General features: G+C 31.6%; 1 protein-coding gene across 1 annotated transcript in view; it reads left to right on the top strand.

Moving 5' to 3' along the window:
* The window catches only part of LOC106468694 (ryanodine receptor-like), a gene marked incomplete at its 5' end in the record, with an annotated part of 134,442 nt that overhangs the window by 100,185 nt on the left and 18,204 nt on the right, over positions 1–16,053 (top strand). Inside the window, 12 exons of the mRNA XM_022397055.1 lie at positions 1,320–1,423; positions 2,340–2,397; positions 3,117–3,193; positions 5,022–5,101; positions 6,098–6,196; positions 6,734–6,831; positions 9,045–9,248; positions 10,666–10,899; positions 11,190–11,352; positions 11,877–11,944; positions 12,823–12,985; positions 14,507–14,593. Coding sequence (XP_022252763.1) covers positions 1,320–1,423; positions 2,340–2,397; positions 3,117–3,193; positions 5,022–5,101; positions 6,098–6,196; positions 6,734–6,831; positions 9,045–9,248; positions 10,666–10,899; positions 11,190–11,352; positions 11,877–11,944; positions 12,823–12,985; positions 14,507–14,593 — 1,435 coding nt within the window. The remainder of the gene's footprint in view (positions 1–1,319; positions 1,424–2,339; positions 2,398–3,116; positions 3,194–5,021; positions 5,102–6,097; positions 6,197–6,733; positions 6,832–9,044; positions 9,249–10,665; positions 10,900–11,189; positions 11,353–11,876; positions 11,945–12,822; positions 12,986–14,506; positions 14,594–16,053) is intronic.

Raw genomic sequence — 16,053 nt, 5'->3', positions numbered from 1 at the left:
TTCAACTCTTGTGCTGTCACTTCCCCCTCCATCAGTTGTGTTAATTCTGAGGATTAACTGGACTTTATAAGAAAGTTTTTTCTGATCTTGTACTGTCTTTGGATGTACTTCCCCCTCCATCAGTTGTGTTAATTCTGAGGATTAACTGGACTTTATAAGAAGGATTTTTCTGATCTTGTACTGTCTTTGGATGTACTTCCCCCTCCATCAGTTGTGTTAATTCTGAGGATTAACTGGACTTTATAAGAAGGATTTTTCTGATCTTGTACTGTCTTTGGATGTACTTCATCTATCATTCTGATGGCTGCGATTGTACACTATTGCCTAACACTGCAACTTCTATTATAACAACTATCTGCAAAGGGTATTAACCATGTATCTTGACAAACTCCCTACTGAATGTAGACATGAGCTTCCAAGACTACGTTTAAGTGACCAAAAATAAGAAAGTTCATTAAAGCTGCATGTATGAATGAATGAGTTGCTGTGATTTCGGTGTTTTTGAACCATTTCTGATGAAAATAGCCATTGATTTCAAGGTATGAATGTACGAAAGCCTATGATTCTTTGGCTTGTGAGCTTTTCATAAGCAAGTAATTCTTGTTTATTATCTTGTTATTAGCAACAACAGGTATAATCAACTTCATTATACTGACTTTGTAGATCAGAGGTTTTTTTGTAATCCATAGTCTTCATTTGATAGTTTAAGAGAGTTGTTCTGGTTGGCTTATTGGGTGTTTTCAGAGCTGGTTGTTTTCCTAAATGTTACATTGGATGAGTTTTAATTTCTGTTTACAAACAGAGCATTGAAAGTTCTCTCTTTTGAAATTTTTTTTTCTAAATGAATTTAACATTTTCACTTTAAAAAGGACTGATATATATTCTTTCAGCTACAATAAGTCTATCCCTGGTGTTAATGCACTGTTGTGTGATTGATAATTTGCTGTGAACCAAGTATTTATCACAGTCACATTCTTCAACTAAACTGTATGAACCCCATACTAGAGAAATTAATTTCTCATCTAAGATTGAGTCCTGTAAAATTATGTAACATGAGAAAGACATATTTCCATTATAATGAAATAGTTTGTGATCGTTCCGGATGTGTTATAAAGAAATAGTTCATGATCATTCTGGACGTGTTATAATGATATATTTCGTGATCTTTCCAGATGTGTTATAATTAAATAGTTCATGATCATTCCAGATGTGTTATAAAGAACAAGTTCATCTCTTTAACCGATGTTTCATTTAAGGAATTGTTTTCTAAAATAGCTTCAGTTTTAGTTTTATATTATCAAATTTCTTAATCATAATAGAGAAGAGATTACCTACTTGATGAGTTGTTGTGAACCTAACCATGACGGGCTAATTGACTACAGAGAATTCACTGAACGTTTCCATAACCCAGCAAAAGATATTGGTAAGTTAATCTCTTTGTACATAAAGATAAATTTGAATTTTAAAGTTTGGGTTAATAAAAAGTAGTTTGTAAAGTTTTGGTTAAGGAACATGTGTGCTTGAAGTTTAGATTAAGAAGCAGAAGTATTTGGAGCTTGGTTAAGAAGTAGTGGTTTTTGGAACTTAGGTGAAAAAAACAGTAATTTTTAAGAGTCTAAAAAACTACTGTTTCTTAACCGGAGTGTGATTTAAGAAGTAGTAATTTTGGAGAGTTGTCTGAGAAGCAGTAATTTTTGGAGTATAGATTAAGAAACATTAGTTTTTGTAGTGTGGTTTAAGAAGTAGTAATTTTTGGAGCATAGGTTAAGAAACAGTAGATTTTGTAGTGTGGTTTAAGAAGTAGTAATTTTTGGAGCATAGATTAAGAAACAGTAGTTTTTGTAGTGTGGTTTAAGAAGTAGTAATTTTTGGAGTTTAGATTAAGAATAGGATTGTAATTAGCTTTGAGGATACCAAAGTCATATGCTTAGTTGTTTTTGGCTTCTTAAGCTTACTCATTCACAAACAAACACTCATAGATATATATACATAATTGAAAAGTATAGCTTTAAACCTAGGTTTGACCTCCAAAGAATATTGATTATGGTGATGGTTAGGGAGTTATAGTTTTTGTTTTCTCTTGAAAATGCTATTAAACATATATATATACCACACATTTTATCGTACATTGAATTATATTGTTACCATTTGAAAATGTTCTTTCTAACTTTCTTTCTGGCTGTATAAAAAAAATTACTCGCTTAATAGGTAATGTTGTTTTTTGAAGTTAATTGTGTTTTGTATTTCAGATATATGCTCTTTAATGTAATGCATTCTTATGTTAAATAAGACAAATAGTTTGTTCTTGCAAGCATTTGATTTATATATTGACTTTCTAGGTTTTAACCTTGCTGTTTTACTGACCAACTTGTCGGAACATATGCCTAATGATCCTAGGTAGGTTATGTCCATTATTAGTTACTTGCAAACATACTGTGGTTATAAAAGCTAGTGCTGGTCTTTTTTAGAACTACTACTACTACTACTACTAGTGAAATGTGTAATTGAAAGCGGTTTATTAATGTAATGCACTTTCTAGATCAAGACATTAAGCCATGAGATATTTTTATACTTATAACATTTGAATTAACAACATATTAAGACAAAGCATTATTTTTTTTATAAATCTCAACTGGCAGCATTAACAATTCAAAAACTTTGTTTTGGCTTTAAAACAGCCAGGTATTAAAAGATCACAGTATCAAGGTGATCCAAATATTCAAATCTTGTATGTGTTATATTATTGATTCTGAAAAGTAGATTGTCAGATTACAGAAATTTTTGAAGGAAAATAATGTTTGAAGCTTATAATTTTACCAAATATTGAATGCATTTGGTTTTTGTAATATTAAGGAAACTTTGTGTGTTTTAGAAGTCAAAACATTCAAGATGCTGTTATAAAACAAAAATATTGTTTTGGCGTAAATTATTCCTGTAATTTTGTAAAATAATGTTTATATTATTACATGCAAAAACGTAATCATGAATGTAAGAATTAAGTTAGTAAGTGGGTTTCATTCGCCAAAAAAAATAATATATATATATACAAGAGAGAGAGAGACAGAAAGCAGTGTAATATTTAAACAACTTGTTTTATATATGTATTTAATTTTTAGGTTAGCAAGATTTTTGGAAACGGCCAGTAGTGTTTTAAATTACTTTGAGCCATACTTAGGCAGGATCGAAATCATGGGTAAGTATTTTGTTGTAGCTTTAAGAAATACTTGTATTTCTTTTTTGGGGGGACTTAAATTACTAACTTTACATTTAATTTGTTATTCTGGTGATTAGTTTAATCATCTTTTATCTTTTTATTGTATATCATCGTGTTTACAGTATATATCAGTGTTTCTCAACCAGTAGTATGCATACCCCCACAGATTTGTGAGAACCTTGAAAATATTAAAAAAGACAATAAATCCCATGCTTCAAAATTGAGGGGCAGTCTCAGTGAAAAATATTCCACTAGCCATCACTCAATGTTAGCATATTGTTGATTTCCCCTTGAAATGTTTCTTTGGTTTACATTTTTATTAAAATAAACCACTCTGCAGTTCATAAGAAATCATATGTTTAAAAGTCTGACTGGAATATGTAGCATAAAATGGTTGGAAATCAATGCTATATATGATTAAGTTATAAAATATACTAGACAACCCATGACCCAAAAAGGCATAAGATGACAAAACAAGATCTTGAAGAATTTCTCAATAATGTGCCTTGGTTGTGGTAGGTAATTTGAAGAAAAAATAAAGTGTTACTGTTTCTTATTTGTAGAAGGTTTAAGAGGAAAGACCACAACATAATGAACTAATTCATCACAATACCTGAAAACTCTGACTTCACTTTTTTGAAAATGAAATGGTCTTTACTTTTACTCCCGATCAACAATCAAATATCTTTTCTTGAATTATGAATAACATGAATGGATTGAAATATTTAATTAAATTATCTCAAAATGAACCTTCATTTCGGTGCAAGATTGAAATTAACTTGAATTCTTCATAACCTCAATGAAGATAGGAACATTGACAGGGAAATAATATAATAACCAATGCTTGGCAAGAGTTTTTCGTTTATAAAATTTTGTTGTTGTTCTCGACTTGATTTTTATTTTATTACTTCATCTCCATCGTTACCATTTGCAAATAGTCAATAGTATAGTAGGTCCATTTTATTGTTGTTCTTTCTATGCGCCGTTATAACACATTTTCATCTCAACTTGATTTTTATTTTATTACCTCGTCTCTATAGTTACTATTTGCAAATAGTCAATAATATTGTAAGTCCATTTTATTGTTTTTCTTTCTACGCACCATTATAACACATTTTCATCTCATCATTTAATTTCTGTTGTGAATATATTGTTGTATAGAAGATATTTTAAAGTGATTCATCTATAGATAGATAAACCGATATGTGGCGCCATCTAGTGTACCTAAATTCATCTAGAAATTTTCATAAAGTGACCTGAAAAACGGGGCTAACTTGATAACCCGTGGCATGATTTTAATGAAACTTGTTTTATTCTGTTTCTATTCTCATTTCATTACCAATATGGCGCTATTGTGCACCGTTTTTGCTGTATTTAATTACAGACAAGCAAACAAGCAATCTCAGAGTTTTAGTAGTATATAGATAACACTGGATCTACAAAGCATTATAACGAGACTAAAAAGTGAAATGACATTAATGTGGTTAATCCCTTTGTGATGTTTCCACACTTGATAAAATGTTTTTAAACCTTGTTATTAATGATAACAGAAACAATTACATAATATAAAAGTTAAAGGTTTTGAGTAAAACCTTACATTCCATATGAAAATTTCTTTATTCATCATGTAATGTGTTTCCTGAAAGCATTGTCAGTAGTTTGAGCCTCTGGATATTTCCATGGAGTTTTCCTTCAAAAACAAACATTATTACTTACTAAAAACAAAAAGATTTCTGATATAGAAAGAACAGAAAACTCAGCAAATGAAATTCTGAAAACTGTGTTTGAATAATGAATCTGCTTACAGGTGGAAGTCACAGAATAGAGAGGGTGTATTTTGAAATTAAGGAGTCTACAATCAATCAATGGGAAAAGCCACAAATCAAGGTGATAATTTTTTCTTTTTAATCATCAGACTCTTGTACAATAATCCTATCATATTGTTTGAAATGCTAGTTTATATATGAAACGTAGCTATTTTAAATATTTTTTTTGTTTCTTACAAACTGGATAGTAGTGAGATTTGTAGACTTACTACATGATATAAGGATGGTTTTAACAATCACATGAAAAAAAAAGTGAGTAAAATATTTTAACAAAGATGTTTTAAGTAATGCTACACAACAGTAAAGCTACTTGAATATTCATTTGCGATGATGAGGAGAAGTTTAGTATTTGTTTGTTACAAATGAACCAAACTGTATTTGTCAAATTCGTTATCAAAAACCTTCTTCAGGATTAATAAGGCCTTTAGGAAATTAGTGTTCAGGAGATAATGAAAATATATTCTATAGGGGAAAAAAAAAAAGACAAACCCCCTTCATCTTTCAATTTCAAATACCACAGACCAGAGGAAAAGTGCATGTTTTCTAAAAGCTCAGAAAAATTAAAACAGACAATAAAATATAATAATATATTTCATTTTCCGTAATATTGTAAGAGTTAAAAGCGTCCTGTAGAGAGATGTAAGAAAACGATTAATTGCAGGAATAATAAGTGTTTTCTTAAAATACAAATCAACATTGCAGAAAAAAATTTTTTTTTGTAAATTGTTTTATTAAACAGGTGTGAGTCAAGAAACATTACATTTTCTCAATCAATATTTCTAAATAATAACAACCTAAATGAAATATGCATATTGAAATATAATCTCCAGTAAAATGTATGCAGACATGGAAAAAATATTTGATTTTAAAATTCAAATAAATGTTATTATTTTTATGAATAGATAAAAGTAACATTAAATGTAAAATGTCATTTACTGCAGATATATGTCACAGTTCTATCTCCATGGTCAACATGGCACAGATAGCTAATCTGCAGCTTTTCACAAAAGTAAACAAATATAAAAGTCTTACATATTCTTCTTCTTTTATAAAACAGGAATCCAAACGAGCCTTCTTCTATAGTATTGTAACAGAAGGTGGAGATAAAGAAAAACTGGAAGCTTTCGTTAACTTCTGCGAAGATGCAATATTTGAGGTGAAGAACTGTTTATTTTATAGTCTACAATTTTCACTATCGTGTGGCAGCCTGTCTCTTGTATGAGTTGAAATGCTGCCACTCTTATCTGTTTTTTATCCTTTTTCCAAAGTATTTTTTAAGAATAGAAACATTAGTCAAGTATTTTGTAATTAAACTAGGCCTTCATAATCCTTCACAATGTTATAAAACACATAGGTTCAAAAAATCAATTAAAGACATATATAAAATTCTATAACCCAAGCACTTCCAAAAATGGACTTTTTTTCATCAAGGGAAAACTAGAAATCAGCTTGCCCTGGTGAAGAAAGGTCCACCTTTAATAAAAAGTGCTCAAGTTATAAGGTTTTGTATTTTCGCCTTCATAATCATTATATTAAAGCATGATCAACTATATCCTCTGTTTGGTTTTTCATATGATTTTACACAAACTAGCATTTTTAAAGTTTAAGTTGTTAATTATTTAGTCCTGTCACCTTCCTTTAATTATATAGTCTCTTTTTCTACATCAGAAGTTTATATGTTTAATATTGTTAGATGCAACATGCCAGCAGTATCTCAATGGAAGATAGTGAAGAGGGGCCAACTAGAGCTTCGGAGTACCCCTTTCCTGGATCAGAGGAGGAGAAACCACCGTAAGTGTTCTTACAATGTTCTCACTGTTTCTTAAATAAACCCATTTTTGATTTATACTTTCAAGAATGGGAACTGAAATCCTTTTGAGCTGTATCGGATAAGTTCACCAAACAGGAGATATGTAATTGTGAAACAATGCTGAACTTGTTCTGGCTGAGTTATTACTAAGGGATAACCAGACTAAAAACAATATGTAAGACACAATGAAAACGATCTTTATTAAACAATTAAAGTGTGTGTGTACTTGCTTGATTGAACCATCTGTGGTTGCTTCTCTGCTTGATGACCAGGTAAGACTTGAGTGAAGATCTGGTAAAGACTAACTAAATTCAAGGCTTCTATCTTCAAAGAAACCTCACATTTATGTAGCAACTGCACTACCATGTGACTAGTAATTCTCATTCCACATAGAAGGGCCCAGCATGGCCAGGTGGTTAGGGTGCTTGACTCGCAATCTGTGGGTCGTGGGTTCAAATCCCCATCACACCAAACATGCTCGCCCTTTCAGCCATGGGGGCATTATAATGTAACAGCCAATCCCACTATTCGTTGATAAAAGAGTAGCCCAAGAGTTGGCGGTGGGTGGTGATGACTAGCTGCCTTCCCTCTAGTCTTACACTGCTAAATTAGGGACGGCTAGAGCATATAGCCCTCGTGTAGCTTTGCGCAATCTCCATAACAAACAAACCACATAGAAGTACAACCAATAAAGGACACTACTGTTAACTTCCTGAAACAAGGTTGCTGTAAGCAATGTTCCCCATCAGTGGTAACAGGTATTACCAACTTTGAAAATGACAAAGGAACAAAAGTTACCTACAACAAGATTAACTTAACAGTTCTCTTTCGGTGACGAGGAACCCACTTTGAGACTAATAATGGCTGGAGACGGCTTGAATGGGTAATGAAGAAAAACTTTAATATAAGTTTAACATAACAGCAAATGTACAACGTTTCGACAAAGTTTTGGTATAGTGAAAAACAATTATTGTATGCCAGTGATCATAAACACAGTGAAACTACATGGGGGCATTTTTTGAATCAAAACAGAGATAAAATTGTCAATTTTATAGAATAAAAACTTTATTGAAAAATAATTTTAATTTCTAATCAGAGCATGCTATATATTTAGAGAAAAACTACAAATCAACCTGGTAATCGGTATAGCTAATTAAATATACTTTTCTTATGTTTCTATGTATAATGATTAAAGTGCATTGTTTTGTCAACTGAGTATCCTTGCTGTTAAAGATATTTTCAGCTGTAATCCCAATAATATCTTGCAATATTAAGCTAACAATGCAAAACAATTTTTATAATAAAAGTATAATGATAAAATTAAAAGGAATTACATTCAATATAAATATTATAACTGATGCTTTTGATGAAAGTAACAATAAGTGAATATTATAGTTAATCTTTGATAGGTTGTTTAGGCAGAGTATTCATAATGAATCTAAGTTTCAAATGGACAGCAACTGCTTGTTGTAGAAACCTACAAATGTAGAGGACAACGTTTCGAAAGTCTTCCTCCTTTTGACCTGAAGATGAAAGACGGAAGACTTTTGAAACGTCATCCTCTACATTTGTAGGTTTCTACAACAAGCAGTTGCTGTCCATTTGAAACTTAGATTCAATAATATAGTTATACCTTATTTAAGGAACAGAGAAACACTAGCTGTTGGATTGCACTATTATCGTTGAATAAACTTTCTCTGAAAAACGTAACCTAATGCAAAATGCCTAATTTTTCGTGACTTTTCCTTAACACATGTTTTGAACAATGGAAACTAATTAAGCCACTCCTACTGTCTAACATTGATAAATTGATGATGACACGTTGTACTTTTTAAACTGTGTAGCAGGAAATTTCCTACAGTACAACCAAAAACTAATGTTTATGAAGATACAAACTAATATATAAAAGCTTTGAAAGAATATAAGAAGGCATAAGCATCTGTAATGGAAATCTACAACAAATGTAAGCATTTTCAGGTGTTTTTGAAAATAAAAATTAAAAAGATCACAATGAAATCTTATAAACTTTTCAAAGATTTGAATTCATACAAATGTTGCATATAAAGATAATATATTTTATTTTCCAAAATCTCTAGAAATCTCATCTCCAGTGTTAAAGAATCTTATCCAGTAGTTTCTGTTTTTGTTGAGTTTATCAGGTGGAATAATATACAACATTTTCTGTTGGATGTAGTTCAGCTCTGGAACCAGTGAAGCAAGGATTGCGTTACCTCAAGGACAGTATTCTGAAAGCCTTATCCTATCTGACACCCACCAATCTTAAGAAGCAGTATGCTGTGTTGCGACAAAAAACCTACATGGAGTTGTTAATTGGTTTTTTCAAACTCAGCTTCTACAGTGTTTTCAACAGCATGTGGTTTATGTATCACATCACAAGGTGAAGTATTCCTGATACTACCTTTTGTAATGATGTTTTCACTATTTGTTTAGTGCTCTTGCTATAAGTGTTGTTTTAATTTCAGTTGATGTAATTCACTCTGGATCCCATACTATGTCTTTGACATAGTTTTTATGTTGGGTTCAAATTTTTTATATTCATAATTTTGTAATAGTCACATAAGCAAGTTTTTGTTGCATACATGTTTTGTTTTTTACACATAGTAGGTATTTCTTAATTTCAGAAAACATGGAGTAATCATCTTGTATGTTAACTGTAGAAAAGAAACATGTTATTTCAATAGGATATTTGTCTTAAGTATTCAATTTTGGAGTTACTTGTTCTTAATTACTTTTATAAGCAAAGAATATAACAGCCTCTCAAATTTTATGTATATTTTCTCAACATAGAATAGAACTTCATGAAAAAAATGATAAAATAAAAAAATATTGTAATACAAATAGATTGACTTTAATCAAGTGAAAACCTGCTTATTTCCTGTCTAAATTCATTGTCATAGAGAATGTCATCCAATCCAGTAGAGCTTTATGTTTATTATCTCACATTTATGTTTTCTCATTCCATAACTTCATTCTAGAAACTCTTTTTAGTGGATATATAAAAATCACTACACCAGCATTTGATATTTTCTATTGACATGTATTTAAACAAAAAAAAATTTTTTTTTCTTTAAAGTGTATGTCCTAGTGGGTAACTTTAGTTTAAAAGTGTATGACCTAGTGGTTAGCTTACTGGGCTCTAGCTCTAAACATCCAAGATTCAAGCCACAATATGTCACTGAAAATGCTTTACGTTTTCATCTGTGAAGAATTATAACTATGACAGTCAATCCTGCTATTTGGTAAGTGTAGCTGCATAGGTTACAGATGCTGCTGACTGGTTGCTCTCACTCTGGAGAGCTGTTCTGTAGTAATCATCATAGCTTAGGTTCAAACCCAAGACTTCTGATACACTAAAGAATCTTCTAACAACTTAGCTAAAAAGTTAATCCACTAGCAACTGTTAATAAAGCACTTTTTAACAACCTAAATTACCATATTTTACACCTCTCACAAGCAAGGCCTGTCCTAAGGCCTTATTTCAGGGTCATGTGAGTTCCCCATGCTGGGCACCAGTTTTTTCATGGTAATGCAATATTTACCCTCTCTACTTGGGATCATACTTGGGTACCTTAAAAACTGAGTTCATAAAACACTTTTCAAAAATTGAATTACCATAGTTCTAAATTAGGGATGGTTATACTTAAATCTTCAAATCTCTGAGACTACTATTTTGCCCATGAGTTGCATAAAATGCTATTCAGGTTGAAATTAACAATACCCATTTTAAAAAATTATACCTGCTTATATAGTTCCAGTATTTTTTCTAGTTTGAGCTGCTTTTTTCTTCATACTAGGTCTGTAATAAAGGTCATCATTGTGTTAATGGGAGGTCAACCAATAGGACAACCACTGGAGGAAGAAAAGCCAGAAGAACTTCATAAGCCTCGTTTTATTGTTCCAACAGCTGTTCCATTACCTATAGAAGCACCACCTGACATATCTAGGATAGGTGACCATGCAGACATCCCAGGAACTATACAGGCATTTGGAGTGGACATCACCAAAGAAGAAGAAGGTGGTGAAGTGAGGTAAATAACATGTTTCACCGGGACATTATATTTATTTTATTTTAAATCCAGTAGACTTGGTAGATCAAGGTCTTATGAAAGCACATGCTGGTTTCTTTTTTTCATTGATGGAGTAGTGGGAAACAACAGGCCTTTTTGTTTAAGTTTTCTTTGTTCATCTTTGTGCCTTCCAAAAATATTTGATTTATTGGGTCTTCCTTGACTTGCTTATGAAGCTGTTATTCTTTCTTAAAATACCAGTAACAAATCATACTGTAGCTATTGTGTATTTATCTTTCTGATATTATAAGGTATCACATGGCACCAACTCAGGCTCATCAGGAAGTTACTCCTCAGTCAAGTGTTGAATTTTCTGAAGGGAGTGAGGAAGAAGCTGGAAAAATCCAACATCCTGAGAAGACACTTGATGGAGAGTTACTTTTAGATGGAGTAGCCCCATCTGGGGGTGTTCATGTAAGTTTTAAGTATTGGATAAAGACTAAAAGAGCACTTTAAAAGCCAATTTACTTCCATGTAAGCTATAAAAGATTGTGATAAAAAATGACAGTTTTGTAAGACATTGAACTATACTCTTATCTTTTGCTATTGTATAAGAAATGTTTACATGATACTGGTTTCATTACCTCTTTAAACAGACTTGGTAAACTGGAAATTGGTTTAATCATAGGAACTTCTACTTACAATGTAAGAGTTACAGCTTTAAAGATTCTGAGCTTGTAACCTTCAGTTCCAATTAATGTTCAATCAACTGACATATACATAGCACTAAAACTTCATTTTAAAATATATAGGTGAAAGGTTATTATTTTCATCCGATACAAAATTAGTTTTTTAAGTCGTCAGTGATTTTTGTTTTCATTTAATGAAACTATTGCTTCAAACAGTGTACATGTTTCAAAAACTAATTTCTTGTGTTTAAGATAAACAACATATTATTTTAAAAATGTATCTGACAATTATTTTATTTTTTTTTACAGATAAATCAGATAGATGGTGATGTGAAGACAAAAGAGAGACTTTCTGGTTCGGTAGAAACAAGACTAGGGTAAACATCCAACTAACAAACATTGTTTAACTTCTCAAACTTGTACTTTACTGTGTTCAAAACTTTATAATTTTCTTTCTATTATTTAAATATTTTACTTACACTTATATGGAATATCTTTCAAATGAAAGAGAGAGAGAGAGGTGTACCTAATTTATGGTAAACTGTGCTACTTAATCCAAGAAACAAAGAAAAACAATAAATATATGTATATAGTAAATGATCATGGTAAATGTTTTTCTTTAACTACACAAATCTCTTAAATTCCGTGTAATAACACATCTAACACACTTTGTTTATTGAGATAGTTTTCTTGTAAATTGATAATTGGGATCCACCATTGAATATACATACTTTGAACAGCTACTGGACTCTCATATAGTTCATTCTGTATGCTGAGTCTTTATCCATTTTGACACAGTTCATTATATGAGTATTTCCAAGCCTTCCCTTCATACAAATGAATATAGCTAGGTTGAACACAATTTAACACGTAAATATCTTCAGGTTTTTCTTTTATTTTAGTGAATCATCAAACTTCTTCATAAATCACAGAAGTGGAGATAAAGAATAAAATAAAATCATTTAACTAGTTACTGCACATGCTCTATGTGTCATAACTGAACCTTAATGTAGTTTGAATACCTACTCAGTATAATATAAAGTAGCACTGATTTAAATAAACGATTCAGAAGAAGAAGAATGCAACATTGTACTGGAGAAAATTTCATAATGAATTAATAACCTGGAAGAAACCAAATTTTTGAAACCTCAAATTTGTTGGTTAGTAGTGAGAGAAGTATAAATTTTGTTAAATTAAAAGCCATGTTACTAGTTTTTATTTCTTTGATACAAGGTTGTCAATTTCCATTCAACAGCACAGAATCTGGAAACCAAGCTGTTGTACCAGGAGCATCTAGTGGCAAAGATAATGTTCTTCAGCAAGATATGCCAGCTTCCATGGCAGCAGAGCCTCAAAAGATGGTTGAGCCTTCTCCAGTGGCAGCCATTGACTTGAGTGAATACATTCACAGGTTTGTGGTAAGTAGAATTATCTCTCTGCACCTTCATTTATTTTGGTTGCAAACAAGACAAACTTTTCTACTTGTATTCAAATGTTCGTGATGTTTGTTTCAGTTCAGTCTGGGACAGCTTTGAGATCTATTTTTATGAACACTTGTTACTACTTTTATCAGTCAGTTCTGTAGCTTTACATACTAATTTTGGTACAATTTTATATTATATGTTTAATGTTGTTTTGTAAATAGTGCAATAAAAAGACATTACTTACATCCTGCCTAGTGTTTGGTAAAAGAAATGTAATTTGATACAGATTATTTTTTCTTCATAAGAAATGTATAAAAGAGGTTTGGTCATCCTATAAATAGAACATTAAGACCATTTTACTGTAGCAACAACTTTCAGACATGGAATTAATCAAAAATCTTTTGAATTTCATAATATGATGTTGACATCAGTGATAGTCATGCCAAACATGGTTACACAAGGGTTTTTCTTTTTCCTGAATTTCACAATAACTTTTGACACCAGCTGTAGCCATGCCAGATGTGGTTACACAAGAGTTTTTCTGTTCTTACTGTATTTCACAATAAGTTGTTGATACTAGTTGTAGCCATGCCAGATGTGGTTGCTCAAGGATTTTTCTGTTTTTCCTGAATTTCACAATAAGTTTTGACACCAGCTGTAGCCATGCCAGATGTGGTTACTCAAGGATTTTTCTGTTCTTACTGTATTTCACAATAAGTTGTTGATACTAGTTGTAGCCATGCCAGATGTGGTTACTCAAGGTTTTTTTGTTCTTACTGAATTTCACAATAAGGTGTTGACACCAGCTGTAGTCATGCCAAATATGGTTACTCAAGGGTTTTTCTTTTCTTACTAAACTTTATAATAAGATGTGGACACTAGATGTGGTCATGCCAAAGACAGTGTTACTCAAGGATTTTTCTGTTCTTACTTCATAATATGATGTTGACACCAGCTATAGTCATGCTAAACACAATTACTCAATGGTTTTTCTGTTCTTACTGAATTGAATAATATGATGTTGACACCAGCTATAGTCATGCCAAACACAGTGTTACTCAAGGGTTTTTCTGTTCTTACTGAATTTAATAATATGATGTTGACACCAGCTATAGTCATGCTAAACACAATTACTCAAGTGTTTTTCTGTTCTTACTGAATTACTTAATAATATGTTGACACTAATTATAAGCATGCCCAACACAGTATCACTCAATAATTTTTCTATTCTTAATTAACTTTATAATAAGATGTTGACACCAGCTGTAGTCATGCCAAACATTGTTACTCAAGAATTATTCTGTTCTTTCTTTACTTTATAATAAAATGTTGACATTAGCTGTAGTCATACCAAACACAGTGTTACTCAAGGGTTTTTCTGTTCTTACTGAATTTCACAATAAGATGTTGATACCAATTGTGTTACTCAAGGATTTTGTGTTTATGCTTAATTTCATACCAGCATTACTTATGAAAAGCAATGTTACTCAAAGATTTTTCTGTTTTTAATTTTAGAGTTTCCTGGCAAGAAATTTCTATACTATGAAGTATATAGCCCTCGTTCTAGCATTTTGTATCAATTGCATTTTGCTGTTTTATAAGGTATGTAAAAGTTCAATTTTACTTTTTTTTTCAGAGAAGATCTGTATATAGTATCAATTATTTTTGGTTTTTAAATGAAGTCTCTATTAGTATTATCAGCTTATTTTTTACTATGATGTTTAATTCCCCTTCACTTAGTTCTTGATTTCTTAACTTCAATGATGAAGCAGATAACAGTTGACAAGTTGAGTGCCCAACTTAAGTTTCACAAAAGTTTACTTATGAACATGAATACTACCTAATAACTATTTATTTTTCCCAAACAAACTTTTTCCTATTTCAAACAATCAGTCATGGTGTCCTCACCAATTCTGAGGGTTGAGAACTGTTTCTCCATTGTACTCTGTTCCTCACTGTCTCTACTAACTTTTCTAATTCAAACTCCTCATTTCTGATCTATTGTCTAATATCAAGCCAAGTGATTCCCTGCGTCCTCTCACTCTTCTTCCTCCATTTTTACCTATCAGAATCTCTGCCAATCTTGCCTTAGGTCTTATTATGTTTCCAAAGTAGTGAATCTTACATTTTCTGCATATGTCCAGCAGCTCTTCTTTTGTCTTTACATGTTCCAATACTTCTTTATTACTTTTTCTTTATATGTAGCTAACCTTCACTGTTCATCTATTAGGTCATCAAGAAATTAATGTTCCATTTTGGAACACTTTCATTAACCACCCCCCATAAAACGTACGTCATCTATAATAGTTAAATGAACTGCCTAAACACCACATTAGTTTAGCCTATATAATGTGTAAAGTTTAGTATTGTTGCATCAGCGAGTCACATGACTACTGTGACGCCACTTTTCTAGAACTATCCTGTACTTTGGTGAATGCTCTAGTATTTACTAGATATAGGGTAGTCAGGTATATATAAGAGGGGAGACAACGTGACGCGGGAATGTAATGTGTGTGTGAAGATAGTAAGTAATTGAACTGCAGTCAGAAGTATTATTGACGTTCGTTGATATAGCGTTTGTTTTAGCGCAATTGTTGAAAATAAGTGTATCGTAAAGTTGTATTCGGAAAGAATAAACCAGTTTTATTAAGTAAGGACTTGTGTCGCTAAAGTTTCATCGGAACGAAGTTACGGAAAGTTAATTAACAAACGGAGACGTAACAGTATACTATAATCCCTTATAGTGATGGCACACAATGAGACATACATTTGGCATTTAATGCTGTTTGAATACAAGAAGGGAAACAACGCCCTAGCAAAAAGAATATCAAAGAAGTTTATGGAAATGTGTTGAACATTTGTAAGTGTCAACAATGGTTCAACAAATTTCGTTCAGGTGACTTTAGCCTTTTAAACTGTGATGGCAGGGGCCGACATGTTGGAATTGATATTGATGCCCTAAAGATGCTTGTTGAGTCTAATCCAAGGCAACCCACTCCTGAAATTACATGTCTCTCATTAAATAATACATAAGCATTGAAGGAATATGGGAAAATTCCTTA

The sequence above is a fragment of the Limulus polyphemus genome, unplaced genomic scaffold (assembly GCF_000517525.1).
Source record: "Limulus polyphemus unplaced genomic scaffold, Limulus_polyphemus-2.1.2 Scaffold3117, whole genome shotgun sequence".
Taxonomy (NCBI): Eukaryota; Metazoa; Arthropoda; class Merostomata; order Xiphosura; family Limulidae; genus Limulus; species Limulus polyphemus.
Note: the sequence above shows the minus strand (reverse complement) of the source record. Positions and strands in the feature narration are given on the sequence as shown.